The sequence below is a fragment of the Lucilia sericata genome, unplaced genomic scaffold, assembly GCF_015586225.1.
Source record: "Lucilia sericata isolate MDLA Ls3-8-SP2 unplaced genomic scaffold, ASM1558622v1 Contig001201F_arrow, whole genome shotgun sequence".
Lineage (NCBI taxonomy): Eukaryota > Metazoa > Arthropoda > Insecta > Diptera > Calliphoridae > Lucilia > Lucilia sericata.
The window spans coordinates 20,160-46,620 of NW_023995164.1; the positions used below are offsets into that span (position 1 = coordinate 20,160).

Genomic DNA, 26,461 nt, shown 5'->3' on the forward strand with positions numbered 1-26,461 from the left:
AAAATTATAAAAACAAGTGTAGTTTGGGATTGAAAAGTAAAAAATAAAACTAGCAGCATACTTTAAGGATGACAAACGAAGCAAATAAAAATGTAAACTGTCAGCATAACATCCCTGTTTTAAGCATAACGTCACTAAATGTCATTTAACAACCCTGTACAATGTTTACATTTTGTCTGCACGTGTAAATACTATTGAAAAGCAGTTTTTATTAGTTTTGTTGAAAAAATTGAAATAAATTAATAAATATGGGTCAGGAAAAACCAAAATTATATATGGACGAATATAAACTAAAGCAGGATCCACATGACTATGGCTTGGCCGATGATCCCGTGGACATTGAGACCTTTAAGAAAAAAATGCAAATTGTTATTGTTCGGTATGTATGATGAAAACCTATAACATAAATGTAATATTAAAAACAATTTATTACAGATATGAAAACAATGAACTGGAATTCGATATGATTGGTGTACATCCAGCTATTGCCAATGCTTTTAGACGTTTAATGTTAAGTGAAGTTCCTAGCATGGCTTTTGAAAAGGTCTACATATACAACAATACGTCCATAATACAGGATGAAGTTTTGGCACATCGTATTGGTTTAATACCGATCAAGGCGGATCCCCGTTTATTCGAATATCGTAGTGAGGACAATGAACAGGGCACCGAACTGGACACATTAGAATTTGAATTAAAAGTTAAGTGTACACGACGCAAAGACGTCAAAGATTCCTCCAATTTTGATACCATCTACAAGAATCATAAAGTATATTCGGGACAAATAAAATGGCTGCCCAGAGGCAAACAAGCTCAATTATACTCAGAATCGGATGTGGGTTGTATACAAGATGACATCCTCATTTCACAAATGAGACCGGGACATGAATTTGATTTAAAATTGGTTGCGGTAAAGGGCATTGGCAAAGATCATGCTAAATTCTCACCTGTTGCAACTGCTTTTTATCGCCTTTTGCCAGAGATTAAACTTACACGAGAGGTTAAAGGAAAGGACGCCCTTTTGCTGCAAAAATGTTTTTCGCCAGATGTCATAGGCATTGATGAATATGAAAGAGCCTATGTTAAAAATGCTCGTTACGATACCTGTAGCCGAAATGTTTATCGCTATCCTGAATTGGCGGACGCAGTTGAAATGTCAAGGATACGTGATCATTATATATTTTCTGTTGAATCAGTAGGTGCCCTTAAACCAGACGTTATATTTATTGAAGCCTGTTAAAGTTCTAAAGAAAAAATGTTCGCAAATTTTTGGATGAAATAGAAGCAGCATAAATCCTTTTAAAAAATTATTTCTAATTTTAAGTAATAATTATAAAAAAAAAAAACTAAAAAATATAAAAAGATATTTTATAAATAGCTAGTGTTTTAATTATTTGCAGAACAGATTTTATACAAATGATTTTTCCATTGGGAACATTTAGGTCAAATAAATTTATTTTCGATTTTAAAATGTTTCTATAGCATATAGTAGTATCTGTTATTTAGACCTTTTGACGAGAAAATACAACCCTTGGTTTGTACATATATCATATGCATACTCTTTATTTGTTCAACAACAATCAATAACAGAAATGCCAAAACAAGATGAGTAATATATATGGTAGCCGCTAATAAGATAAACACATTAAATCTAAAATTTAGAAAATCAAATAATAAACAGACAATTAAATAAAACATTTATAGTATCCATAAGAAATGCATTTAAAAAACCACTAAGATTAATTCGAAATTACATTTTGTATTAGACTTAATAAAGAAAATTATTAGCGATTTTCTTAATTCGATTCGAAAGGAAAACTTTCAAATATCAACGAACAAGAAATGCTAAAAGGTTTCCTTTAGAAATGTTTTACTATATAACCCATTGGCAAATGAAGAGACTGAGTGAAATTTTTTGACAAATGCAAAAAGTGTACTTAGTCACATTGCCATAAGAATGGTAAATCAATAATATACTGTATGTTTGTTAAATATACACACAGTAATCCTATAATATAAGCACAGTTTCGCAAGTAAAATAATAAATATGTCGAAGAAATCCGGTAAGTGAATAATAGAAGTGATTTAAAAATTTATTAAAGAAATATTTTCGTATTCTAGATCAACCGGAATTGTACCCTTCTGTGGCTCCATCAGCCCCAGATGAATTTGAAGTATAAAATCTAAATTCAATAGATCTATTGACTGTTTATTTAATTTTGAGTTTATTTTTTAAGCAGCGAGGACCTCCGCCTCCTTCATATGAAGAAAGTTTAAAAATGAATGGTGGCGCTGGTAGTACATCACATCAATACATGTATTCTAATCCAACCGCATACCAACAGCAACAAGCCTTTTTACCCCCCGCTGCTTATCCAACTCCAGGTCCATCATCTTGCGGTTACGCCAATCCCTATCAAAGATCATATTCAACAACAACAAAGCTTTTACAATTCTATAAATGTAACACCACAATCCACCATTCCCAATGGCGCAAATAATGTTTTATACTTAGCAAAAGGTGCCAAAGTAAGGACAACAGCTACCGGAGCTATAAGTATACCACCACCACCTCCCGGATGTGCTCCTACACCTGGTCAATTGGCTGCCATGTCGGGACAACCAGTCATGATTAAGAAAGAGAAAAAATCCTTTTTCTAAATTAGTATTTATTTCCCAGCTGATACACAAAAAGTACCTTTGGTAAACGGCAGTGCCTACTTTCTACTATATTATTACTTTCCATTTAGTAGTTGTGAATCATTTACATGCATACATACATACTTACAATATTACGTGTTATGAATAATTATACAAAAACATGTATAAAGAAATATGGATCAATAAATGTGTTAAATATCATAATATTACAAAGCATCCCAAAATATTTGTTTGGTACATTTGCAGTTTTTCGTGGTCTTTATTAAATCTGACATTAATTTTGAATCCCTAATTAGAAGTTAATATCCATTTCGTTTCCAACATAAAAGCTTTCTAAATACAATTTATAGACATATCTATTGGATTCGAGAATATAAAACCATAAGCACAGCGAAAATATCTCTTCATCGGTGCTATTCTAAATTTTTTCTCTACTACATACTTGTTTAAAATACTAGTATATAATTCACAGGACATTTATCAGTGCAGAAATTCTTAAACATCATTACAGGATGCATTTATTACATCAGGCATCATATACATAGTTTTAAAAAAAACAACATAATTTTAACGAAAACGTTTAAATGTTTTAGATTTCTATAAAAATGTGACTAACGATATAACCAAATTTGACCATTTTTTCCTTATTTTTTCTTTTTATTTAATTTTATTAAAACTTACCACATATGCTGCATTTAATAAATTTCTTCAATTAATTCACATCATGCTTACTTTTCTTCGTGTTCTTGCATATATTTGATTATTAATTTTATTTGCAAACATTTTGCTAATGTTTGCAAACTAGCCAGCCCAGTCGTAAGCTTAATACCTTTTTTTCTGGCTTTTAAACAAGACGAAGATTGAACTATTTTTTGTTTCTTTTTATATATAAATTATGGAAAAATTGTGGTACTCTTGTGGGTTTTACAAATAGAAAAAATATGTACGCCAATAGTTAGTCTACTTAAAATAGAGGTTCATAATATGTACTATCAAATGTATTCACACGCACAAAACCATCTTCACCGCCAGAGGCGTAACTTTTACCATCAGGATGGAAAGCCAAACTGTTAATGGGACCAAAATGACCCTTAAGACGTGCGAATTCCTCTTCGTAAATCAAGTGGAAGAAACGAGAATCAAATTTACCAGCCTTTGTGGATGTGGTTGTTACTTCCATAGCATCTTGACCACCACCCAAAACAACATGATCTAAAATTGGACTTAAAGCAGCTGAATTTACGGGACGTTCAGTCTTGTAGGTCTTAAGACACATCAAAGATTCAGAATCGAAAAGCTTGGCTGAGGTATCCTTGGAGGCGGTGACAAACATGGTACCATCCTTATACATTTGCATATCGTTGATGCCAGCAGTATGATCATTAACGGAATTAACTTCACGTCCCTTACGAATATCCCAGATGGAAATCTGACCGTTGTCATGACCTGTAATAGATGGATTTATGTCCAATATTAAGGTTATGAATCCATATTTTTTATGTATAAACTTACCAGTTATAATTGTTTCATCTAAAGGACCCCACAACATGGAAGTGATTTTCGATTGCAACATGGGTAAACGCAAAATGGGGGTTTGTTCAGCTAAGCTGGAGTCAGCAGTACGCACATCAATAATGAAGAGTTCTGAATTTTGACCCATAGCCTTATCAGTGGAGTAGGCAGCTTGGTTACCTGAATAGCTGAAGTTACAGGTACGCACTGAAGACTTCGCAGGTATAGAAGCAATAACAGTACCATGTTCGACATCCCATACTTTTGTTGTCATATCACCTGAACCTGTTATCAATTTAGAGGTAGTCCAATCTACATCCTAAACACCACACAGCACCCTGGTGACCATCATAAGTACCAAGACGTTCGCCGTTAATGGACCACCAGACATTAGGTTTTTGATCTTTTGAGCAGGAGAACAACAAATCGCCCTCACGGTTATATTTGATTTGGGTAATGGAACGTTCATGTCCCTGAAGCATTAAAGGTCTCTAGAAAACGTCACACAAAAAAGAAAACATGTTTGTATTTAGTAATTGAAACGTCCATAAAATACACTTTAGCATTTGTTAGGTTATGTATTTCTAAACAGCCAACACAAAAAGCCACTAAATTTTAGCAAATTTACGCTCAAATTCATAGGTTTAGTTATATTTGTGGTACTCTTTTTGAATAGAACTTTTTATTGCACTATATTTTCTAGAAATATTTACCATTTTATGGTGGTTTTTATCACTTTTTCTTTAAAAAAATTTATTTGCAAATTCCATTCACTGAGAGCGAACTGTCAAAAAGGAGCGTTCGTGTTCGCTAGCAGTGCTGACAACTTTTAAGCACTTCATATACACTCAAAGAAATAAACGGACAGTTTTTTAGTGTAGAAAATAAGCAACATTTTTATATAAAAGAACTTTATTTTCTAAAAATTTTGAAAAATTAAAAAAAAAACATTTGATAGAATTTGTATGTGTCATTCATAAACATTTGAAGATTAAGTAAAATTAACTTTTTTTCATATATGTACATGTGCATGTCTATTTCGGTAATTGACCGAAATTACAAAAAATGCAAATAAACAAACTGTTAAAATAATGTAACAAATGTATTTTTGTATCATACACACACATAAATATTCCAAAAATTACAAAATAATGAATGAAAAAAAAACAACAGGACGATGAACTGACAACGAATTACGTATGTCTCAAAGTAAATTAATAAAGTAGCATCACTTGAACAGCTGACTATTTTTTTTAAACTAGATCAAAGTAAATTTATAAGTAGACTCATTTGAACAGCTGACTATTTTTTTAAACTTGCTATTTGTGGACTTACTTGTCAAAAATGTTTATGTTGCCATATTTGTTTTCATTTAACGCTTGCTTTTGTATAAATTTCTGAGTAATTTGTTGTATTTAATGTGAAAAAGTGTATTTTAAGTGTATAATATTTTTAAAAATGTTCTAATTTTTAAAAATAAAGAAAACTCTGTGACTTTTAATATAAATAACAACATATTTTTGGAAAGTACAACAATAATGCCATATTTTCCATTAATTATTGGTTCATTTTTGTAAACAAATTTGACAAGTGAGTATTTCGAACAAAAACAAATTGCCTGTGGTTTTTGTAGACGTTTGTTGTACAACAACTCGTGTCGCTACTTTATTAATTTACTTTGAACTAGATAAATGAAGCAAATTGTCAAAGTTTGTTTTGAAAATTGTTAACATTGTTTACGTCGCCATTTTTAAATTGTGTTTTGCTATTTGTTAAAATTTGTGAAAAGTTTAAAAAGTGAATTAAAAGTGGTTTTAAAGTAGTTTAAAAGTGTAATAAATTGTATAATATATAATAATATAATTAAATCGTTAATATCTTTTTTAAAAGTAATATTTTTTATTTATGTTTTGTTCACATTGTTTTTCAAGGAATTTTATTTTTGACATTGAGCTCATACAATTACAAAAACAAAATACATGTTGTTTTTGTATTGTTGTAGTGATGCATATACCTGTTTAGTGTACCCTGGTATAAGTAAAGAATTAAAAATATTTTAGCGATGACAGTAGTAGAAATCGTATTTTAGCGATTACGATAGCCAACCTTGCAAAAAAAAAAGTATTTTTTTCTCAGTGTATTAACAAAACATCATCTGGCAACGTTACATTGTTATTGCAAAATGTCGATTATTCGATTGTTTAAAAGTCGATTATTAGATCCAAAATAGCCGGACGAGTTTTAGTCACTTTTAACGCATTTACGTAAATTCTCCGATTAACAAGGAAAAAAGTTAAAAGTTTTAAATTAAACAGTAAGATGTCCCGTAACCTGCAAAGATTTTTCATAAATTGCCGTAATCATCTCACTGGTCGCACAGGAGTATTTAATAAAACACAAAGTTTGGCAGTGCAACAATGTCGTTTAGCCGCAACAGATCCCGTTAAGGGAAAAGGACCGATTACTTGGAAAAGTTTTGCTGCCATAGGCGGTTTGGGAGCTGTGGGTCTAGCATTTATGCTGTACGTTAAACACGAAAAGGAGGAGGCCATTTTGAAGGAACGTAAACGTCAGTTGGGTAAGGCTGCCATAGGAGGACGCTGGGAGTTGATAGACGCCCAAGGTAACTTGAGAAAGTCGGAAGACTTTTTGGGCAAATGGCTTTTAATATATTTCGGTTTCACTCACTGTCCCGATATATGCCCCGATGAATTGGAAAAAATGGCTGCTGTGGTTGACGAAATTGGTAGGGAAATTGCAACACATTTTAGCAGTTAATTTTTTCTTCATTCATTTATATTTATGTATTTTTTGTAGAAGCATCTCCCCAGAACCCCGAAGTTCAACCCATATTTATCACAGTTGATCCAGAACGTGACACCAAGGAAGTCGTGGCTAAATATGTCAAAGAATTTTCACCCAAATTGTTGGGTCTTACCGGCACTGTGGAACAAATAAGCAAAGTTTGCAAAGCATTTAGAGTTTATTTCTCTGCCGGTCCTCGTGACCAAGATAACGATTATATTGTTGATCATACAATTATTATGTATTTGGTAAATCCTGATGGTGAATTTGTCGACTATTATGGACAAAATCGTGACAAAGATCAGTGTGTTAGTTCAATATTAATGAATGTTGCGAAATTTAATGCTATGAATAAGAAATCATGGTTTAGTTAAATCAAAGGGGAAGAGAATACTTCATTGAAAATATGCTGTTATCTGTACAAATAATTTGTATATGAAATTAATTTTAATTTAAGGCGCTTAATTGCATTAACGTTTTCGTAAAATAAAATGTTTATAAAATAATAATATGAATTTTGTTTTAATAAATTTTGATAGAAGCTATGACACCACCATTGTGGATAAGTTTGCAATGTATTGAAATATTGATTTCTGGAATGATGACCACATTAAAGGTCTTGTGGAAATGAAAGTAATCTTGTTTATTTATAACTTTCGATATTGAACAAGAGGTCCAGGGAACGACTTATACCACCTGATTTTTGATAAATTAATGAAATACCAATAAAAATATCTTTACCTCTAAAAATAAAATGACTCATGCAAAAAAAATTTTCTTTTTTGGTTTCAAAATGTTTATTTCATAAATCGGATTTTTTTATTTTTTGTTTTCTTGGTTTGTTTATTATTTATCGGTTTAAAGTTATTTTCCATTAGAAAATGTTTGGTTTTTATTACCTTTTTTCTCTTGTAACTACTTATTATTAGTTTAGATGGTTATTACTTTTAATATTTTTTTTTTATTTGAAAATTTTACATATTTTTCATGCATGTAATCAACGTTTACAGACATATTTATGCATGTACGTAAGTAAGTATGAACATGAGTAAGTATATGTATATAATAATGTACTTTCCTTACAATTCAATTTGTTGAAGTTTTCATTATTTTTGTTTTATCAATTTATTTATTAAATGTGTGGTTTTTCTAATATTCTTATAGTTACTATATTATGTTTTTATTTGTTTCGTTTTTTCTTTCTTTTTTTAATTTTTATTTTGTTTTATTAAATGTATATGTATATATAAAAAATCAAAAGGATTCAATATTATTCAAGTATGGTTGTTATTTTATTTTTCAAATGGTATGTAATTGTGGTTTCATTATGGTTCTTCGTCTTCTTTTAATAGTATCTACAAAAAAATGTTTAAAGTGGTGTTTCTTTTTTTCAGTTTAAGCTGGTAAATTATTTTGTTTTTTACTTTTTTTTTTGTATTTAAATTTTTTTGCAAAACTGTTTACCAAAAAGGATTTTACGCATAAATTTATAGTAGAGGCATTTTTTAAATTGCTTTATATTGTATAAATTTGTTGAACATAATAATGTTTTCAAAACTAAATATTTTTGAAAATAAAAAAGAGTTCAAACATTTTTGGGATTTTATATATATTTTTATTTTATTTCATTTATTTTTATTATTATTAATATTTTGTATATGAAATTTTAACTTAAAATTTGTAATAATATTATGTATATATTTTTATGTTTATGCAATAAACTTTTTTTGTTTATTTAATTAAATTATACTTTTTTGATAAATTAAATTAAGAAATAAAAATGTACATTCGTATATAAAAGTACTAATTAATTATTTTGTTGTTTTTATTTTAAATTTAAACTGCATGCATAATACAATTAAAAAATATTTTAAACATTTAATTTAAAATATTTTTTTTAAATAAAACTTTAAATTAAAATTTAACAGTAACTTCATAATGCAAATTATGTATATAAGATTTTCCAATAGTATTTGTTTTTCCTTATAATATCAAGCCATATGTAATTCAATGTTATATTATTTTAATTATTTTTATCCTTATACAAAATAAAAATTTGCTTTGCTAATAAGCAGCTTAGTTTAACTAATAGAAATATTCCGCATTAAACTTTCTAGCTGGTTTGAAAGGGTTTGGGGCATTTTTGAAATGAATATGTGAACAAAGAATCTTAATAGGCGCTAATTATAACAATAGATAATTTCACATCTCCAACAAAAGTTTATTATTTAATTTTTCTTATACTGAAGTTATATATCCCATTCTCTTCTGGTTTGATTCTTATTTGGATTATACACATTTTCAAAACCAATTTTTTTTAAAATATTCAATTTTCAAAAAATTTTATAAAGAGAAAATTTTGAAAACTTTTATAAAGAATAGAATTTTCCCAATATACTCTCGTCGAAACTTCTTCAACTGGTTCAATGAAAAAACAGAATTTTAGAAATTTTTTATAAAAATTGTAATATACATAAAATTAATTTTCGAAAATTTTCTATAAAAAAGAGAGATTTTCGAACATTTGATATAGAAATAAAAAGACAAATTTTATATTTAAGGAGAAATTTCCTATAAAAATGTAAAATTTAGAAAATTTGATATAAAAAAAGTTTTCGAAAATTTCCTATATAAACATACAATTTTTAGAGAAATTTTCGAAAATTTTTTATAAATAGTTAAATTTTCGAAAGTATTAAAGAGAAAATTTAAAAAATTTCGTATAAAAAGAGAAAATTTTCAACAATTTCATATAAAAAGAAAAAATTTTCTATAAACAAGAGAATTTTCAAAAATTTTCTATGAAAAAGAGAATTTTTAAAAAAATTTCTATAAAAAAAGAAAAATTAAAAAAAAATCCTATAAAAAGAAAAATTTTTTAAAATTTCTTACAAAAAGAGAAAATTTTCAAAAATTTTCTATAAAAAGTGAAATTTTAATAAATTTCCTATAAAAGGAAACATTTTGAAAATTTGCTATAAAAATATGTATTTCGAAATTTTCCTATAAAAAAGGAAATTTCCTATTAAAAGATAAAATTTTCAAAAATTTCCTATAAAAAAAGAACTTTTTTAAAAAATGTTAAAAAAAAATTCCTATAAAAATAGAAATTTTGAAAATTTCCCATAAAAAAGAAAAATTTTCGAAAATATCCTCTATATAAAATATTTCTATAAAAAAGAGAATTTTAAAAAAATTCCTATAAAAAATGAAAAATTAAAAAAAAAATCCTATAAAAAGAAATATTTTTAAAAATTTCTTACAAAAAGAGAAAATTTCCTATAAAAAGTCAAATTTTAAAAAATTTCATATAAAAGGAAAAATCTCTCATTTTTGAAGATTTGCTATAAAAAGATATATTTCGAAAATTTCCTTATAAATTTTCCTATAAAAAGATAAAATTTTCAAAAAATTTCTTATAAAAAGAGAAATTGTTGATAATTTCCCATACAAAAAGAACATTTTTGAAAATTTCCTATAAAATTTTCGAAAATTTCATATAAAAAAACCAAAATTTTTAAAAATTTCCTATAAAAAGAGAAATTTTTAAAAATATCCTATAAAAAAGTGACATTTTGGATACATAGTAAGTAGATAAAACATATCGTCACCAGAAACTAAATAAAATGAAAGCCATTGTTGTTATAAAACGACATTTTCTTAGAAGTAATGTATCCCAACATCGATAAACACGTTTTAGTATAACTGAGCCGCCAGACATTGTCTAATATGTTGCTGTTTAGGACTTTCCGACTTGTAGAAATTTGTAATTTGTTGTTACGCCCCTTTCATTTCATTTCAATAAAGTCGGAGTTTTTGACAATAGAGTTCTAAAAATTTGCAACAACATGTATCTTAATGCAATGGACCATTTTCAATCAAAAAGTCGATTTTAAATTTTTGGTTGTTAAGATTTTGAAAATATCAATTAGCTTTTGTGAAATTATCTCTTGCTTTGTAAAACTAGCATATTTAAATTTATATATGAACTAAATAAATACCTACTCGAGTTTTATATGTTCACATTACTAAATATATTTAAAGATTTTGCTTAAGCATTTTAAGATAAAAAACTACTTTTGAGACTTAAAGTGAAAGGTCGACTATTAAACGGATGTTCTATATGGTTTTTACAGCATTTTATTATTTCTTCTTGTTACATGTAAATATATATATTTTTTATAATTAAGTTATTTTTTTCTTTTTGCCGAACTAAACAAGTTTATGTAATTTTATGTATTAAAAAAAAAATATTATGCATAATTAATTTCATATAATTCTCTCTTAAATATTTGGTTTAAGATAGAAATAATGAAAATCATAAACGTTATACTATATTTAAATGTTTTTTTTTAATTATAGTGCAATTTTGTTTTGTTCATTCAATTCTACCCAAATATAATTTATTTAATTAGTTTTTTATTTATTTATTTTTATGTATATATTTTTTATTATTTTTTTGTGTTTTTTTATAATTGTGTGTGTATGTATGTAATTTGCTATGTTTAAAAAGTTATTAATTAGTACGGAAATTATTTAGTTTTGTTCGTTTTATATTGTAGTTTCTGTTACTAAAAATGGCTATGAAAATCTTTATGTAAATGAGTAAAACAAAGTAAATGAATATAAGAAAAAAATACACAATTTTTTTTTTAAAGTTTATAACAAAAAGAAAACTTTATTTAGTATATATTATAGACTTGTTTGTTAAAATTATTATTAAACGATTATACAAAATTAAGAAACTAAAGTTTATATTAGAATCAAGTCAAAAAAGAAAAGATGTTCACGGTTTCAAAAAATATTGCTTTTCATTAAGTCTACATTTTAAAACACTTTGTCAAAAAAATTTTAAAAACAATTATTTGAATTAATAAATTATATTAGCAATAGAAAATTTGGTTTGAATTTTAGTTTTACTTTTAATTTTTTTTTTTTTAATATAATTTCCATTAGTAAATTAAACAATAGATGTTATGTTGCAGAAAATATGCTGACCCTGCCATTTATGTATATTCTTTTTGGATAGAAAATCCTAATTTATTAAAACCTATTGCAATTTAAAAAATACAAATGAAAAAAAAGAATAAAATAAGCTTAAACAAAATAAAGTTTTCTTTTTATTAAAATAAATTAAAACTTGTTTTAAAAGTTTAATAAAATGTACAGATTTTAAAAATTTTTAAATTCTAAAAATGAGATTTTGTTTTTAAATTTATATCGAAATTTTTTATGATTAAATTTTAAATATATGGTTTTATTTGTAGTTGTATTAAATGATGTTGTTTTATTAAGTTTTATGTGTGTTTTAAGTTTTTATAATTTTTTGTCATTTTGTAAGATGATATTTTTTTTATTTTGATGAAATGCCTAAATGTTAAAACATTTTTAACTTTGAGAATTCCCATAATTTTTGTATTTATCATGTCATTGATCTAATGTTTTAAGGGACATATGTGCACAATCATTTGATTTTTTATATATTTTATATTATAATTATATATTTTTTATTGTTTTAATTAAATATTTATTATTTTTTAGTTATATATGTATGTATGTATGTATGTATGTAAATGTAATGTGTGTTTTGTTTTTATGTATGCATAGTAATTAAATTTTTTTATTTATATTATTTTTCTTTTTTGTTTGTTTTTCTTTTTTATTATGTATGTATTTTTATTTTAAATTTATTTTTGTATAACATATAATATAATAAATGTTAAAATTTACTTGCTTGCTCATCATGCATTTTATCATTCATCATCTTCATTATCATTATCAATCATTGTGATAGAGAGGGATTCGACAATATAAGCTACGTTTCTTTAAATGATTCTTAATTTGTTTTATTATGTGTTTTCTTTTATAATTATAAATGAAAAGTCGACGTTCGTTCGTAAGTTTAAACTAGTTGCTGTCAAAGGTATTTCCAAACGATCAGACAGAAAAATTCTAAATAAATTTTAGGATTTTGATAGATTTTGATAACGCTGTTAAGATTCGTTATTTGGTTTTGTCTTATCGGTGTTGTTATAATAATAGATAGTTAGTCGTTAAATGATTTTGGCAGTAGGATAAATAAAAATTTTGCAAACAATCAGAGAAAACAACGTTTGAAAATACCTATTTCAAGTCGTACCTTCCTACTTTCATCTACTACATGTCGAGTTATAAATAAATATTTTGTTGTTTGTTTTGTTAAATATAAATATATTTTTGTTTTTGTTTTGTTTAATGGCTGCCTTTTCTAACCTCTCTACTCTAACAAAAATAACGACATTTTAATGAAATTGTCGTTATGAATCAATTACAATCTCAACTCATTATTTATTATCTTACGTAATCGTTGTTGTTTTTGTAGCTTTTGCCATCTAGACAAAGACTTTTGCTAAGCCATCGGCACCCGCGCTGGCTATGTAGGGTTTGGTAGCATGAAACGCGACATCGAATATGCTCTCGTCGAACTTCTTGCGGTGCGCTGTGATTTCCTGCACGCACGTCTTATTGTCTAGATTCCACAGGCGTATTGAACAATCGTGAGAGCCCGATAACAAGTACAGACCATGGGCATCGACCGCCAGCGATGTGACCGGTTCCAAGTGGGCGACCATCGAATGCACCAATGTCCCCGAAGTGTTGTCCCAGAAACGTATATGCCGATCCTCGTGAGCAGTGATCGTTATAGGCAACGTTGGATGTGAGATCACTTTGTTTATGAATTTCCCCGTATTGCCGGACATCTCTTGAGCGGCTTCCAACTTGATGATCTGCTTTCCGGTCTCGGTGTCATAAATAATACAGTGGGCACTGTTGTAGGCCACCACAATGTGATCGACCTCATTGCGCACAAAATCAACAGACGAAGGGGCGCCTTCGGCCTCTGAGGCGGTATAAGTGCGTAGCAATGGTTCCTTGGTGTAGGGTGACCAAAGTTTGACCGTTCCATCGGCTGAGCATGATACAATGTTACTGTGCATGGTAGCAAGACCCCAGACAGCATCAGTATGGCCTTCTAAAGTTCCCGAATGTACACTGGGATCGTAGCAATCATAGGGATCAATGTTGGGAGATGGCAATTGCCAACATTCAATATTGCCATCCAAACCGCCCGAGTAGCAAGTGTCTCCGGTGGTCGACATGCCCAAGCATAGAACGGGCCCAGTGTGAGCTCTGAATGTGTACAAGGGCTCAACATCGAGACTAGCTGATTTTTTGGCTTGCACCGTTTTCTGTAGATTCCACAGTTTTAACGTGTGATCCTCTGAGGCTGTTATAAGCACCGGCTCTTCTGGGTGGAAAATCAATGAACGCACTCCATCGAAATGAGAGCGTAGTGTGTATTTGGCATTCCATGTCTTGCGATAACCAGCTCCGCCGGCAGTGCCATCCTTTGCATTCGAATCGTACGAACCTTCAGAATCATTGTTGACGGTCAATTGTGCCAACTCTCCCAAGCCCAAAGAGGCATCGACGTCTTCATCGCCACCAGCGGTAACAGCTGTTATGAGATTACGACGTGCAGCAGCCGAAGCGGCTGTATTAACAGTATTATTGGTTTGTTCAACATTCGATGATGAATATCCTTGATGAGGCAGGTCAAGGGAAATTAAGGTAGTTTTGGTTGGTTGCATGATATCAATGATTACAATTTGGGATGATCATTTGTTTTATCAAATTGAAATGTTATTTTTTTTTCCATTTAGAAGAAGTAATAGTTGGGAATAGATTTAAAAACACAAACATTAGTTTAGAATGTAAATTAACAAAAAAAAAAGAAAGAATGTTACAATATCTTAAATATTTATATTGTCATTAAAACAAAAGTTGTCTAAAAAGCCAAGATAGTTTCAAAAATCCAATTTTTCTCAAAAAGCTAGTTAGAAATTGTGCAAAATTATAAAATATCTTTAAATTTGTGAACTACAAAGCCTATGTTATTTGAAAAATAAATAAACGTATTATTTAACATCGACGCACAGAGTTAGGGATAGATAAAACATTATGGAATGCGATAGTAGTGTGATACCAATTATATATTTCAATTTTATTATTTTACAATTTTTGTTCTCCCCCATTCTGAAGACGCCGTTGTTAACGTTTTTAATCGAACGAAAAAAGTGCAGTTGTATTTAAATCATAAGCTGTTTTTAAGTAAGAGAAAAGATTTAACATAATCTACATCAATAACATAATAAGCACCTTCTGTTATAAGATTTATATCATTGAGCAGCTGCTCTCCCAACTCGGCTCCCAGATCTTTTTATAAAATTATTAAAAAATAAATAAAATAGTATAAAACATAATAATAGTATACAGTAATGTATATATGTTGCATATTTTTTATTTTAAGCAAATTAAGAATGAATAGAAGTTAATAGAAGAACTTTCTACAGGATAAAGAGGAAATAGTAAATGAAAAAAAGTATTTAAATGAAAATGAATACATTTTATGTTGCAACAATAAGAAACATTAAACATATTTGCTTATAAAAGTTAAAAGGTACTTGGCGTATTAGGGCTATTGCCGACCTGATAAATATAAAATAATAAATAAAAAAAAGTTGGCAAGATAAACACGGATTAAGTTATATTTGAATTGATAAAGCAGGAAAGTAGGAGCAAAATAATAATGAGAATTTAAATGGATCGTATAAAAATTACACTCATTTACCTTCACTGAGCATATCTTTGCCAGATTTTATGCGTTTTTGTGTTTTTATGTCAGTTTCATCATTATCGCCAGTTACCATTTCCAAATCATCGGAAATTTCATCATCATCTGACATTTCTGTGGGTCCTAAAAATTCAAAATTTGCCATTACAGCAGCCTCAGTATCTAAAATGATCGCATCATTTGTTTGTTGAACCTTTTTTGCAGGTGTACGGCGACCTTTAAAAGAATTAAATAAAATAATTTAAAATCAGTTTAAGCAAATGTGTCCTTTTTGTCAACATACCTTCTGACTCTGAGGCTCTTTTATTGTTCTCATTCCCATTGATATTAGGGCTGACATTCTCCTCCTGTTCTGCATTGTTATTTAAACCCAAAATCGAGCGTACACGATTTGAGCGCACATCAATTATATTATCGGTATAGCCGATTTCAGCTAGATATTGGCGTAACATTTGTCTACCCTGGCGCCAAGTGGTATTTGATACTGAACTGTAGGGAACTTCGGAGTCGGGTGCCACCTCCCCACCCAGCGATGAGTCATCAGCCGATGGTTTCAATTCATTTAATTGTGGTGGATCCGTGCCATATTTTAAGCGATAAAATTTTGCACGTTCCTGTCTTAAAGCATACTCTAACATCTTAATGCGACGTGTCAAATCCGACTTAAGACTTTCCAAACATTTACGTTCACCCAGCAACATGGCAATGCGAGCCTGTAAAGGGAAATTGAAATACAAAATTTAGATTTTTACTTTGATTAAATTAAAATGGAAATCATATAAGATTTTCTAAAAGTATTTTTATTTTTGGGACAAAACCAAATATGCACATACACATTTACTGGTTGATCTATTTGGAAAAATTAGAGGTTTATGATTTTAGCAGTTTTTTTTTTGCGTTTTTAATTATCCAATCAATTTGGTGTAAATTTTAGAAATAAATAGCTCCCCCTTTAGCATTGCATCAACATAAATAATTAAAATAATAAATTTATACTTGTACGAGCAAATGAAATCAATTCAAAGCACGCTTCACAGTGGTATAGGAAAAAAAAAGAGGGAAATAATTCGGTAACTTCTAAACGGTTAATCCGATTTTAATGAAATTTGGTATGCACAAAGAGGAGGTGTTGTCGAGTTTAGGTTTTGAATTTGGACCTTATAGGCCAACCAGGGGCCCGGCGGGGGGTCCTCAAATTAGGACACCTCGGCTATGTTAAATTTTTAAAACGATCCTATTTCTTCATTTGAGTTCCGATTTAAAAAAAATTTCGTATATAGAATCTCCTCATCGAGCACTATAAAAAATGTTGTCGTAGCAGTAAATTATCTCTTATAGTTTAGGAGATATTCGCATTTGAATATTAAAATTTTAAAATTTTTACCGTCCTTACTTTAGTTTTTTTGATAATAGCAGGTCCAAATATTTCCGATTTTCGCCATTTTTTTTTATTTGCTTAACAACAAGTTTATATACCAAGCAGTGAAAGAATTATGTAAAAATCATGACTGAGTCCAAAGTTATAGGCATTTAAATTTAAAAAATTAAAAAAAGGCGATTTTTTGTCATTTTTTTGGGAAAAAAGTATCTTTTTCTTTTTAAGTTATCTAAAAAGTTTCTAAGAAGATGTATATAGAATTTATACTTTTTGGAAAGCTGACTTTACATAAAATACGATAAATGAAACAAAACCTAAAAATTTTTGATACCGAGGGGACCAGGTCCATCCAAAAAAACCCTATTTTTTATGGAAAATTAAATTTTGAGCAAAAATTCTCAAATCGCATAGTCGATATCAAATTATAGTGACCTGTTTTATATGACCCAATAAGTTCTTAATCATTTTGTAACGGGTTTCGATAACCCCGCCCCTGGTATGGATATAATAGGCAAAAAACCAAAAAATCCCATTTTTGGGATTTTTTAAAACTTTTTTGGGAATTCCGGGATTTCTAATAAGAAAATTCGAAATTTTTATTTAATTTTGGATTTTGAGTAAAAAAATCTACCTAACTGTAAAATTTCATCAAAAAATATTCATAAATAAAATTTTTATTGCAATTTGAAAAATTTGTATCTTCGCAAAAACTGAATAAAAAACATTTTTTAATTTTTTTTAAAAAAAGTATTCCGCGAATTTTTTAATTTTCAAAAATTATATACAGTTTTGAAAAATAGACAAAATTACCTTTCCATTGATATATAACATGCCTACCTAATGTTTTTTAAGTGACAAATTAATTAGGGAAAACTCAACATCTTTTAGAAAATTTACCTAGCACTATTATTTTCATCCATATATGTAACAAATTTAAGAGTTAACCTTATGGATGAAAATAATAGTGCTAGGCAAATTTTCTAAAAGATGTTGAGTTTTCCCTAATTAATTTGTCACTTAAAAAACATTAGGTAGGCATGTTATATATCAATGGAAAGGTAATTTTGTCTATTTTTCAAAACTGTATATAATTTTTGAAAATTAAAAAATTCGCGGAATACTTTTTTTAAAAAAAATTAAAAAATGTTTTTTATTCAGTTTTTGCGAAGATACAAATTTTTCAAATTGCAATAAAAATTTTATTTATGAATATTTTTTGATGAAATTTTACAGTTAGGTAGATTATTTTACTCAAAATCCAAAATTAAATAAAAATTTCGAATTTTCTTATTAAAAATCCCGGAATTCCCAAAAAAGTTTTAAAAAATCCCAAAAATGGGATTTTTTGGTTTTTTGCCTATTATATCCATACCAGGGGCGGGGTTATCGAAACCCGTTACAAAATGATTAAGAACTTATTGGGTCATATAAAACAGGTCACTATAATTTGATATCGACTATGCGATTTGAGAATTTTTGCTCAAAATTTAATTTTCCATAAAAAATAGGGTTTTTTTGGATGGACCTGGTCCCCTCGGTATCAAAAATTTTTAGGTTTTGTTTCATTTATCGTATTTTATGTAAAGTCAGCTTTCCAAAAAGTATAAATTCTATATACATCTTCTTAGAAACTTTTTAGATAACTTAAAAAGAAAAAGATACTTTTTTCCCAAAAAAATGACAAAAAATCGCCTTTTTTTAATTTTTTAAATTTAAATGCCTATAACTTTGGACTCAGTCATGATTTTTACATAATTCTTTCACTGCTTGGTATATAAACTTGTTGTTAAGCAAATAAAAAAAAATGGCGAAAATCGGAAATATTTGGACCTGCTATTATCAAAAAAACTAAAGTAAGGACGGTAAAAATTTTAAAATTTTAATATTCAAATGCGAATATCTCCTAAACTATAAGAGATAATTTACTGCTACGACGACATTTTTTATAGTGCTCGATGAGGAGATTCTATATACGAAATTTTTTTTAAATCGGAACTCAAATGAAGAAATAGGATCGTTTTAAAAATTTAACATAGCCGAGGTGTCCTAATTTGATGACCCCCCGCCGGGCCCCTGGTTGGCCTATAAGGTCCAAATTCAAAACCTAAACTCGACAACACCTCCTCTTTGTGCACACCAAATTTCATTAAAATCGGATTAACCGTTTAGAAGTTACCGAATTATTTCCCTCTTTTTTTTTTCCTATACCACTGTGCGCTTGGAATACATGCGATAAACTTCGCTCAACCAGCAGCAGCAAAAAGCTACAAATAGTATTCGCTAGTTATTAACAATGTACAATACATGTTAACAATTCAAAATATAATTACAAAATACAAACTTGATTGTAACTAAAAAACAAAAGAAATTTTTGAAATTTAACACATCATTATAGACGCCCACCCAATCAATCAAGATGAAATGTTATTTTCAATTTATTTTGCATGTTTTTTCTTCGTCAGTTTTTTAGTTTTCCAACTAAAATATTTGTGTTGTGTCTGATTGGAAATTTCCATTTAATTTGTGAAATATTAAAGATTTTGTTTAAAGAAACAAATTATAAGTTATAAATATGAGTTTTTTAGATAAATGTTTATTTAATTAACAATATATTTATTTAAATAGATAAAATCCAAACATAAAAAGTACAAAATATACATATGTACAATTATATACACATCATGTTAATGCATTATTTCTTATTCCATTGTCATTGTTTGTATATTATTTGTTAATTATTTTTTTTTTTTTTTTCATTCATTATTTTGTTAAGCCAGTTAGTAAGTAGCAGAGTTGGGGGTAGTGCACTAAATATTTAGTGCACTAAGGTTTTCACTAAATCCCACTATAGTGACAACATTTTGATTTTCCACTATTTTTCATCACTATAGTGGTAGTGAAACATATCGTAACTACCACTAAAAAAATTAGTGGTAGTGAAACATGTTTTAACTACCACTAAAAAAATTAGTGGTAGTGTAAAATTTTTCCACTACCACTAACCATTAGTGGTAGTGAAAATTTTGCACTACAATAAAATAGTGCAAATTTTTAACAGTCACTACATGAATGCTTTAATTATATTATATGCACTAAAATCTCAAAAAAATAGTGTTTATAAAAATATTTCAAACAAATTGAAAATATAGTCAAAATATTTTCATTTTATTATTTTTTATTGCATAAAAAAATTAAATAAAAACTTAAAATTTTTAAAGGTGTTATCACACGGCATGTATTTTACATATGTACTGTCAAATTGACAGTAAGCTAATTTTTAATTAAAATAACATGTAATTTATTTTAAATAATAATGTAATTTATATTAGGACCTACAATACAAATACAAAAAGATGAGATACAAAATGAAGTGGACACATATCTATTGGATTCAGATACTAATTTGCATTGCCTTAAAAAATATAACATAATAAGACAAATGTTTTTAAAATTCAATGTCCCATTGCCATCTTCTGCTCCAGTAGAGCGACTCTTTTCTTTTAGTGGAATGGTAGACGCTCCCCGCAGAAATAAATTAAGTGACTCTAATTTCGAAAAATTAGTTTTGTTGAAGGCAAATAATAATTGCTAAAGATTTATGTACCAATATGTGTTTAATTTAATTTCTTATATTAATATATTTATGAAACTTCCTTATTTTTTTGTATAACTATTTTCTTATGTTTTTTTTATTACTACTTTAATATTAGTCTTAATTAATTTAATAAATAATAAAAATAAAAAATTATAAAATAATTCAATATAATGATATGTTTTTGAGTCCCATTAACATTAGTGAATGATTATATTTTTCCACTATCCTGTTAGTGGAGAAAAAAAAATTGCACTAAGCTGTAAAAAAAAGGTTTCTCACTATCACTAAAATAATTTTAGTGAAAATTTTTCTTTTACCACTACCACTATTGCTTAGTGAGGCTGTTATTTTTCAACTCACCACTAAATAGCTATTAGTGATAGTGAAAAATTTGCACTATCACTAACTTTTAGTGGAAACTGGAAATTTAGTGCACTACCCCCAACTCTGGTAAGTAGTAGTACTTGAATGTTTGGTGGCATGGTCTAGGTTTGTTTTTCTTGCATGCTGTGCTGCGATGATGATGGTGATGATGATGTTGTGCAACTATTTGTTATCGCCTGTTTATGGAAGTGTGCTCATTGTCACGGACGGTAGTTTGCTACAACTTTTATAGTGTTTTGTTTAAATAAATTGTTATAATTTCTTTTAAGGAAATGTAAACAAAAATTTCAAACTCGTTGTTTTGTTTTTGATGAGGAATGTGCATGTGTAGAGAATATATTGTATTATACATTTTTTTCCTTCAGTTTTCACATAATTTTCTAGCTATATATAGCTACAAATATTAAATGATTTCTTTTGTATGTGTTTATTTTTTTAAATATATTTCAGTATGCTGTTATGTTTTCTCAACAGTATTTGAAACTATTTTGTTTAAATTGAGGTATAAATAGTTTTATAATAATTTAATTCAATTACTAACATTATGATTACTTTAAACTTTAATGTAAGCAGAAATTAATATATTTATGTTTAGTTTTCTTTATACATATTTTTCATTTCCATACATATGGAACTTGTTTTTCATATGTTGGGATTTGTGCTGCTCCCCATTAATGTTGTTAAGCATTTTTCAAATTTCTCCAAAGTTTTGATAAATTACAAAAAAAACGTAATTTCGCCTTACACCATTTACAAAACTAATAATATTCATTAGAGCAAAACAAAATTATTTATATTATCATATTAGACTATGAAAGTAAATGAGCTTCCAGATAAAGATTAAAAGAATAATAAAGTTGCTATAATTGTTCTCTATTTCGGAACAATTCGTCCCTTAAAACATACTAGTGACTTATTTGATTAAAGTCAAACTTTAATTATTGCATACTAGCTGGTACCACCGGTCTTCGTTACTGGCCCTAAATTAAATTTATAGTCATAAAACCCTTAAGTATATTTTAACTGCCTTTTGCAAAAAACGATTATTAAAGTTACAATAATATTAAAAAACTTAAGTAAATGCTTTTTAGGGTGATTTAGTTAGAAAACTTCGAAAAATACTCATACATCATGTAAACGTTTTAAATTTAAATTTTTATTGGAATCGGTGTAATACAACCGATTAAAAGAAAAAACCTCCAACAACTCCAACGAAAAAATAAACAAATAAATAAATAAAAACATCATTAGAAACTAACTAAACTACACGTACAACATCAATATTTATGTTTAATAATGATTCGAAAACAAAGTAAAATCAATTAAATAAAAATATTACCCACAATAAAACAGAAAAACGCTAAAATGTATTAACAATTTAATTATTGTATAAAATAAATTGGATTTATTTAATTCGTTCTACTATTTAAATTCAAAAAAAAAAAAAACATTCAAAAACTATAACATCATTTATTAGAAGACTGATATAACTCAAAATTATTTATGTATATGAACTAATTATTGCAAAATTCTTTCTAAATTGTCTTTCTTAAAATTTTAGCTATTTTCAAAAATGTTTATTATTTTCTAGTGACTTTTTGTTATAAACGTCAAAACTAAAACTCGCGTTTTCACGTATATTTAAAAGTAAAAAATTTAGTTTAAATCCAGATGAAAAACATTATAATCTCTACTATTTAAATCTTGTTCCATTTTCAAATCCCCTGATTTGTTTAAATTATTTATGAAATTCTAGGTTTGGTTAATAGGAGTATATAACTACATCAAATCCAAATGGTAAAATGCTATAAAACCTTTAAAGCTGCTTTTCTCGAAACGATGTTTTTTCAAGTTATTCAAGTCTTTTAGTAAATGTGATGACATACAATTCTTTTTCGAAAACATTTGAAATGAAATGTTCACACTTGTTCGTGGTACACATACTCGTAGCAAATAACATTTACGTACGTATGTCGCGTGACAATATTCATTTAGTTAAGAGCTAGGGAAACCTCTATAAATGTAGCTTAAAAATAGCATTAGTAAGTACTTTAGTTCTTTTTACGGAATATTCCAGTCGCACCTTAAATGTCATATTCTTTTTGTTTTCCTTTAACATTTAAAAAATGTACAAATGTTTTTTTTATATTGATTAAGTTAACTTTGTTTGATGTTCTAATGATAAAGAAATTGTTTGAATGGCTTTTTATATAGGAAACGGCTTTTTTACAATACAGGTATGTATATTCTACATTTTTTTTTTTTTATCTTTTTGGTATCCTTTATTAATCTTTAGGGTTTAATTATGGAAATTTAATAATAGTAAAAATTGTTTCAAGCTGTCTTTCGGTTTAATAGCTAGATAGTAAAGTATCATTACAATTATGTATTACTTTTTAATATTTCTTCAGCGGAAAGATATATGAACATAAACCTGAAGTAAATAAACAATTTTTTTGTATTATTTTTATAATTATAAAATTCAGGGTTATTTCTATTTTTGAAACTAAATATAAAATCCTTTTTAAGAAATTAATGCACATGAAAAAATGTACACAGCTACATACATATGTACATAAATAAAATAACACATAGATTCTGTCTCTATCATAGCAAGTCAATGAAGTAAATATAATTAAATTAAACATCCTAATGAAAGAATTCAACCAAAGAAATTTTCAAAATGAAAAAAACGAACTCATGTCGTGTTTAAAATAACTTTGATTTAATTTAACTTGTTTTCTTAATCGATATTATTTGTACTCACCTGTAATTCAGCACGGTCTACATCCCACTGAGAACGCTCCAGTTCGAAACGTGACCACTCATGTTGTATGAAATGTAAAATGCCGGGTATTGTGTATTGTGGCGTGGCTTGTTGATTATTGGCAATTGATGTGCCACCATTTCCATCGTCCGTATTGCCGGTAGAGCCAACTCCACCTAGTCCACCGGTGTTGGAGACATTGTTACCACCAACTAAACCAAGGCCAGAATTGGGACCTAAACTGTTGTTAGCTGCGTTACCAATGCCACCACCACCGCCGCCACTACCGCCAAGCCCCACAGAACCACTTAAGCCAGTGCCAATGACACCGCCGCCTCCGGCACCTGTGCCACCGCCAACCGGTTTATTATTAATGCCAGTCGTGGCTCCTGAATTAGTACCCATTTGTGTAATTTATTTATTTGTATTTTTTATTTCTTGATTTACTTTTTTCTATTTAAAGAGAACGGATGACTTTTCTTCCTTTTTGTAAATTTGACAACAAATAAAAATATATTTATTTTTTTTTTTTCAACACTCAAAATTATTTTTGTTTATTTTATTTTAATAACTATTTTTAATTGGTGTTATTTATGTATTTCTTTTTTGTTTATTTTTGTTACATGCAATTATTGCTTGTTAAGTTGCTAAGTTTTTTATTTTTATTTTTTACTGTTGTGGTTTTATTTTGAATGACACTTGAAAAATAGGTATTTTTTATTTTTATTTATTAGTGTTGTTACAACAATTATTTATAGAATGTATTAATTATGTATTTTTGGTCCTGCTGAAAATGAAAAGGATTTTGTTGTTTATTTTAAAGTTGTGTGGATTCGAAATATTTCGATTAATGGAAAAACAAATTTGTTTAAAATTTATTTTTAATTATTCCTCCATTAACTGGTATTTTTTATTTATAACACACAACTACTTTTTCTTTTGGAAATCTTGTCCATTTTACTTGCTTTAAAAAGCAACTATCATCAAACGAATGTCACCGCAAGCAGTCAGGCAGATCTTGCATTTAAACTTGTCACACAAAACCTACACTCATCCATCCACTACCCATGCACACATTCATACACACACACATACACACTATCATTACCCATTTTTACACACTCCTCATCTAACTTGAAAATATAAATTAAAAATTTGCAAATATTTAAAAAAGCTTTCACTTAGATTTGCACTAACAAACATTTATTCTTATAACTTAACAAATTCAAATATTATTAATCTATACAACTTTATTACTAATATTTATTTTCATCGAATGATAATAGCCAGCCGTAGAAAAATATTCTTTCAAGAACAAAAGAGAAATTGAAAAAATGCAAAATCTTTTTTATGTTTTTATCTTATTTAATAGAAATTATGCATATTTTTATATGTTTTTAATTATATTATAATTATAAAACACATTTTGTTAATTATACACTATTTTGCACTTTTTTTCAACAAAAATTTAACTTAATTTAATTTTCTTGTACATATTACGTTTTTTTCTCTCCCTTCTTTCTTCTTTTGTAGACAAATGGCAATGCTTTTTTGTTTCTTTTGTCAATTAATATTTTTCTCATATTTAAAGTGTTGCCATATTTAATAAAGTGATATACCCAGAAAAAATAGATCACAAACAATAATAAGAAAAAACTAAATCTATATTTAAATTCAATTAAATAATTAATTATTTATAAATTGTATAGCCCGTAATTATTGTTATTTTCTTGTGTTATTTATAACACAATTTCACCGTTCACATCAATTTCTTTTCTGCCTAATTCTTGCTTGTTCTTTCTTGTCTACGTCGTCGTCGTACTTCTCTTTACTTTTTTTTTATTCTGCTGACACACACATTCACTCACACATAATTTTCTTTCTTTTTTTAGGTTTTTTTATGTTGCAAATTTTGTCTGATTTATACAAAGAATTTTTACACAACTTTCTATGTTTATTTCATATTACAGTATATTCTTTACGTTTATTTGTTGTTTATTTATTATAGTTTATACTTTTTCTTTGTAAAATTTAACAAAATAAATTTTAAAAAATTTCTTTACCCGAGAGCAGAAAAATTTTCTTCATTTCACACACACACACGAAAAAATGAATGGGTTTGACATGCCACAGTTGTAAAATTTAGTACTATATAAAAAAGGACAATTTTTGAAAATGAACCATAACAAAAAATAATGCATATTCAGCCAGTGTGGCAATATTTTTTATCAAAGGTGTTACAACTACAGCGAATTTTAGTTACCGGCACGAAAAAACACACGTTACGCGACATGGCGACACATCAACTTGTTTAACTCACACAGCATATATAATTGTGAATTTTTCAATAACATGATCAAAAACTTAAGTTGATGTATCGCCAAGGCGCTCTACAAATATTTAAAGTTATCAAACTCCCATGCAAAAATTTTCACAAATTCGACGCAGAAATCATCTCATTCAAATTAAGAATTTTAGTGACCAGTGGGATTTGATGCGTTCGACACACAAACTTGTATATTATTTATTGTAATGATAATCTGCAATGTATATAAAAGGTCGAACTTTTGCCGAGACATTTCAAAATTTTGTAAAAAATCGCTCAGTAGCCAACACTGTTTTGCGCGTAAACTTTAATTTACAATGAATTCTATTTACTTATTACAAATTCATACGGTTGCTTAA

At 27.9% G+C, this 26,461-nt stretch overlaps 5 protein-coding genes across 13 annotated transcripts; 3 read left to right on the plus strand and 2 right to left on the minus strand.

Moving 5' to 3' along the window:
• The first annotated feature begins 89 nt into the window (after positions 1-89).
• Positions 90-1,346, plus strand: LOC119610457 (DNA-directed RNA polymerases I and III subunit RPAC1). The gene is made up of 2 exons (XM_037965677.1): positions 90-379; positions 436-1,346. The coding sequence occupies exons 1-2, from the start codon at positions 249-251 to the stop codon at positions 1,238-1,240; spliced, it is 936 nt and encodes a 311-aa protein (XP_037821605.1). The 5' UTR covers positions 90-248; the 3' UTR covers positions 1,241-1,346.
• A 574-nt stretch (positions 1,347-1,920) lies between these two features.
• On the plus strand, positions 1,921-2,870 carry LOC119610464. Its single transcript, XM_037965686.1, is given in 4 exon segments — positions 1,921-2,063; positions 2,122-2,174; positions 2,238-2,423; positions 2,425-2,870. Coding segments are annotated over 4 exon segments (492 nt in total). The 5' UTR covers positions 1,921-2,047; the 3' UTR covers positions 2,662-2,870.
• A 519-nt stretch (positions 2,871-3,389) lies between these two features.
• Positions 3,390-4,813, minus strand: LOC119610458 (eukaryotic translation initiation factor 3 subunit I). The gene is given in 4 exon segments (XM_037965678.1): positions 3,390-4,107; positions 4,174-4,492; positions 4,494-4,664; positions 4,802-4,813. Coding segments are annotated over 4 exon segments (984 nt in total). The 3' UTR covers positions 3,390-3,625.
• A 1,544-nt stretch (positions 4,814-6,357) lies between these two features.
• Positions 6,358-7,487, plus strand: LOC119610462 (protein SCO1 homolog, mitochondrial). Its single transcript, XM_037965684.1, has 2 exons — positions 6,358-6,919; positions 6,991-7,487. The coding sequence occupies exons 1-2, from the start codon at positions 6,493-6,495 to the stop codon at positions 7,350-7,352; spliced, it is 789 nt and encodes a 262-aa protein (XP_037821612.1). The 5' UTR covers positions 6,358-6,492; the 3' UTR covers positions 7,353-7,487.
• A 4,784-nt stretch (positions 7,488-12,271) lies between these two features.
• Positions 12,272-25,886, minus strand: LOC119610452 (striatin). 9 transcript variants are annotated; one of them, XM_037965666.1, is made up of 6 exons: positions 25,645-25,877; positions 23,777-24,563; positions 15,936-16,365; positions 15,650-15,868; positions 15,178-15,234; positions 12,272-14,560 (listed from the first exon to the last, which is right to left on the minus strand). In XM_037965666.1, exons 2-6 carry the CDS (start codon positions 24,179-24,181, stop codon positions 13,350-13,352), a joined length of 2,322 nt encoding a protein of 773 aa, XP_037821594.1. In that variant the 5' UTR covers positions 24,182-24,563; positions 25,645-25,877; the 3' UTR covers positions 12,272-13,349. The 9 variants fall into 9 exon arrangements, with proteins under 9 accessions (XP_037821594.1, XP_037821593.1, XP_037821591.1 ...); XM_037965665.1 differs by having other exon boundaries at positions 25,599-25,873; XM_037965663.1 differs by having other exon boundaries at positions 25,277-25,871.
• Positions 25,887-26,461: the final 575 nt, after the last annotated feature.

Excerpts from the sequence above, each read along its gene's own strand:
- LOC119610457 (XM_037965677.1), top strand. The coding sequence starts at position 249 with ATGGGTCAGGAAAAACCAAAATTATATATGGACGAATATAAACTAAAG. Across the intron at positions 380-435 it reads ATGCAAATTGTTATTGTTCG|ATATGAAAACAATGAACTGG; the intron begins GTATGTATGATG and ends AATTTATTACAG.
- LOC119610462 (XM_037965684.1), top strand. The coding sequence starts at position 6,493 with ATGTCCCGTAACCTGCAAAGATTTTTCATAAATTGCCGTAATCATCTC. Across the intron at positions 6,920-6,990 it reads TGCTGTGGTTGACGAAATTG|AAGCATCTCCCCAGAACCCC; the intron begins GTAGGGAAATTG and ends TATTTTTTGTAG.
- LOC119610452 (XM_037965666.1), bottom strand. The coding sequence starts at position 24,181 with ATGGGTACTAATTCAGGAGCCACGACTGGCATTAATAATAAACCGGTT. Across the intron at positions 16,366-23,776 it reads TAGACCGTGCTGAATTACAG|GCTCGCATTGCCATGTTGCT; the intron begins GTGAGTACAAAT and ends TTCCCTTTACAG. Across the intron at positions 14,561-15,177 it reads TATAAATCTTATAACAGAAG|GATATTCATCATCGAATGTT; the intron begins GTGCTTATTATG and ends TGCCTCATCAAG.